The sequence below is a fragment of the Aplysia californica genome, unplaced genomic scaffold (genome assembly GCF_000002075.1).
Source record: "Aplysia californica isolate F4 #8 unplaced genomic scaffold, AplCal3.0 scaffold00240, whole genome shotgun sequence".
In the NCBI taxonomy this organism is placed as follows: domain Eukaryota; kingdom Metazoa; phylum Mollusca; class Gastropoda; order Aplysiida; family Aplysiidae; genus Aplysia; species Aplysia californica.
The window spans coordinates 926,471-927,628 of record NW_004797510.1 but is presented as its reverse complement, the minus strand read 5'-3'; the positions used below and the strand labels follow the sequence as shown (position 1 = coordinate 927,628).

The 1,158-nt window shown below is 48.4% G+C and overlaps 1 protein-coding gene across 1 annotated transcript in view; it reads right to left on the bottom strand.

Moving 5' to 3' along the window:
- The window catches only part of LOC101859488, a gene marked incomplete in the record, with an annotated part of 48,761 nt that overhangs the window by 39,723 nt on the left and 7,880 nt on the right, over positions 1-1,158 (bottom strand). Inside the window, 1 exon segment of the mRNA XM_035970239.1 lies at positions 170-520. Within this exon segment, the coding sequence (XP_035826132.1) occupies positions 170-520 (351 nt within the window).

Sequence of the window (1,158 nt, the reverse complement as noted above, 5' to 3'; positions counted from 1 at the left end):
CACACACACGCACACACACAAACTCACACTCACACAGACAGAAAGACACACACACACTCACACAGACAGACAGGCACACACACACACACACACACACACACACACACACACAAACACCAACACACAGACCAACACACACACTGACACACTAACACACAGACAGACTCACCCAACAAAGCCGTATCATGCGTTAAGGGCGGCAGCGACATATCAATGATCTCCCTCCAATCCTCCAGAACTGCCCGGCCCAGCTCCTCTGGCGTCCGGAAATACTTCACCGGGAGTCCCTTCTTCACAAGCCTCTGGCGTAGGTCGTGGATCTTCATCTTGGCGTGTTCCGACTCGGACAAGTGCGTCTTCATGATGTCTCCCCGCTCCGCGTCGCTGCTAGATTCCGTCAGTCTCGAGAGCTTGTCGTCTAGGTGCTCCGCTTGGCGGTAATACAACGTCGTGTGCTGGTTGTCACACAAGAACGCGCCTTGCGTGACCTCCAGTTCGGGTACACTGCTGCACTGGTGGCCTACAAAACGTGAAATTGACAAATTAATTTACACGTTTACAGTTTGGTTACTTGGTCGGATGAGCATAGGTATCATCGCACGCGGTACAATGCCATAACTGCTCCTCCCTCCTCTCTAGGATCCATGAAAGGGTTAGCCTGCTGATCAAGCCAGTTATCAGCTGGTTAGATATTCTTCTCGATTACACGTTTATGTTAGAGTAAAAGTTAGAGTGAAAGAGAAAATGACAATCTCTTTACTGGCGTTGTGGTGTAGAGGTTAGGCGATTTACTGACGCACGCAAAAGACGAGAGTTCGATTCCTGAATATTTATAATTTTTAGGGGGGGGGGGTAATGTGTGTTTGTCGAGTATCTCGGTCTTTCTGCCATGACGTTGTGTCCTTCTCAAACCCGGTTGGTCCTGCCAGGTGGGGTTGAAGCAGCCCGCCTCCTAAATTATCTAAATTGTGTCATGGGGGCGTAAAAAATATAGCCACTATGAGCTTGAAAAAAAAACAAGACAGGGAAACAGATAGGTCGTAAAAATGTAGGACCTACAAGCACTACCTCTCACCCAAGCGCTCGGTCAAAGGTAAACGTGTTTTTGATTTTAACAAAGATGTAAGTCCATTAAATTTAGCCGCCGCCCCCCTTTCT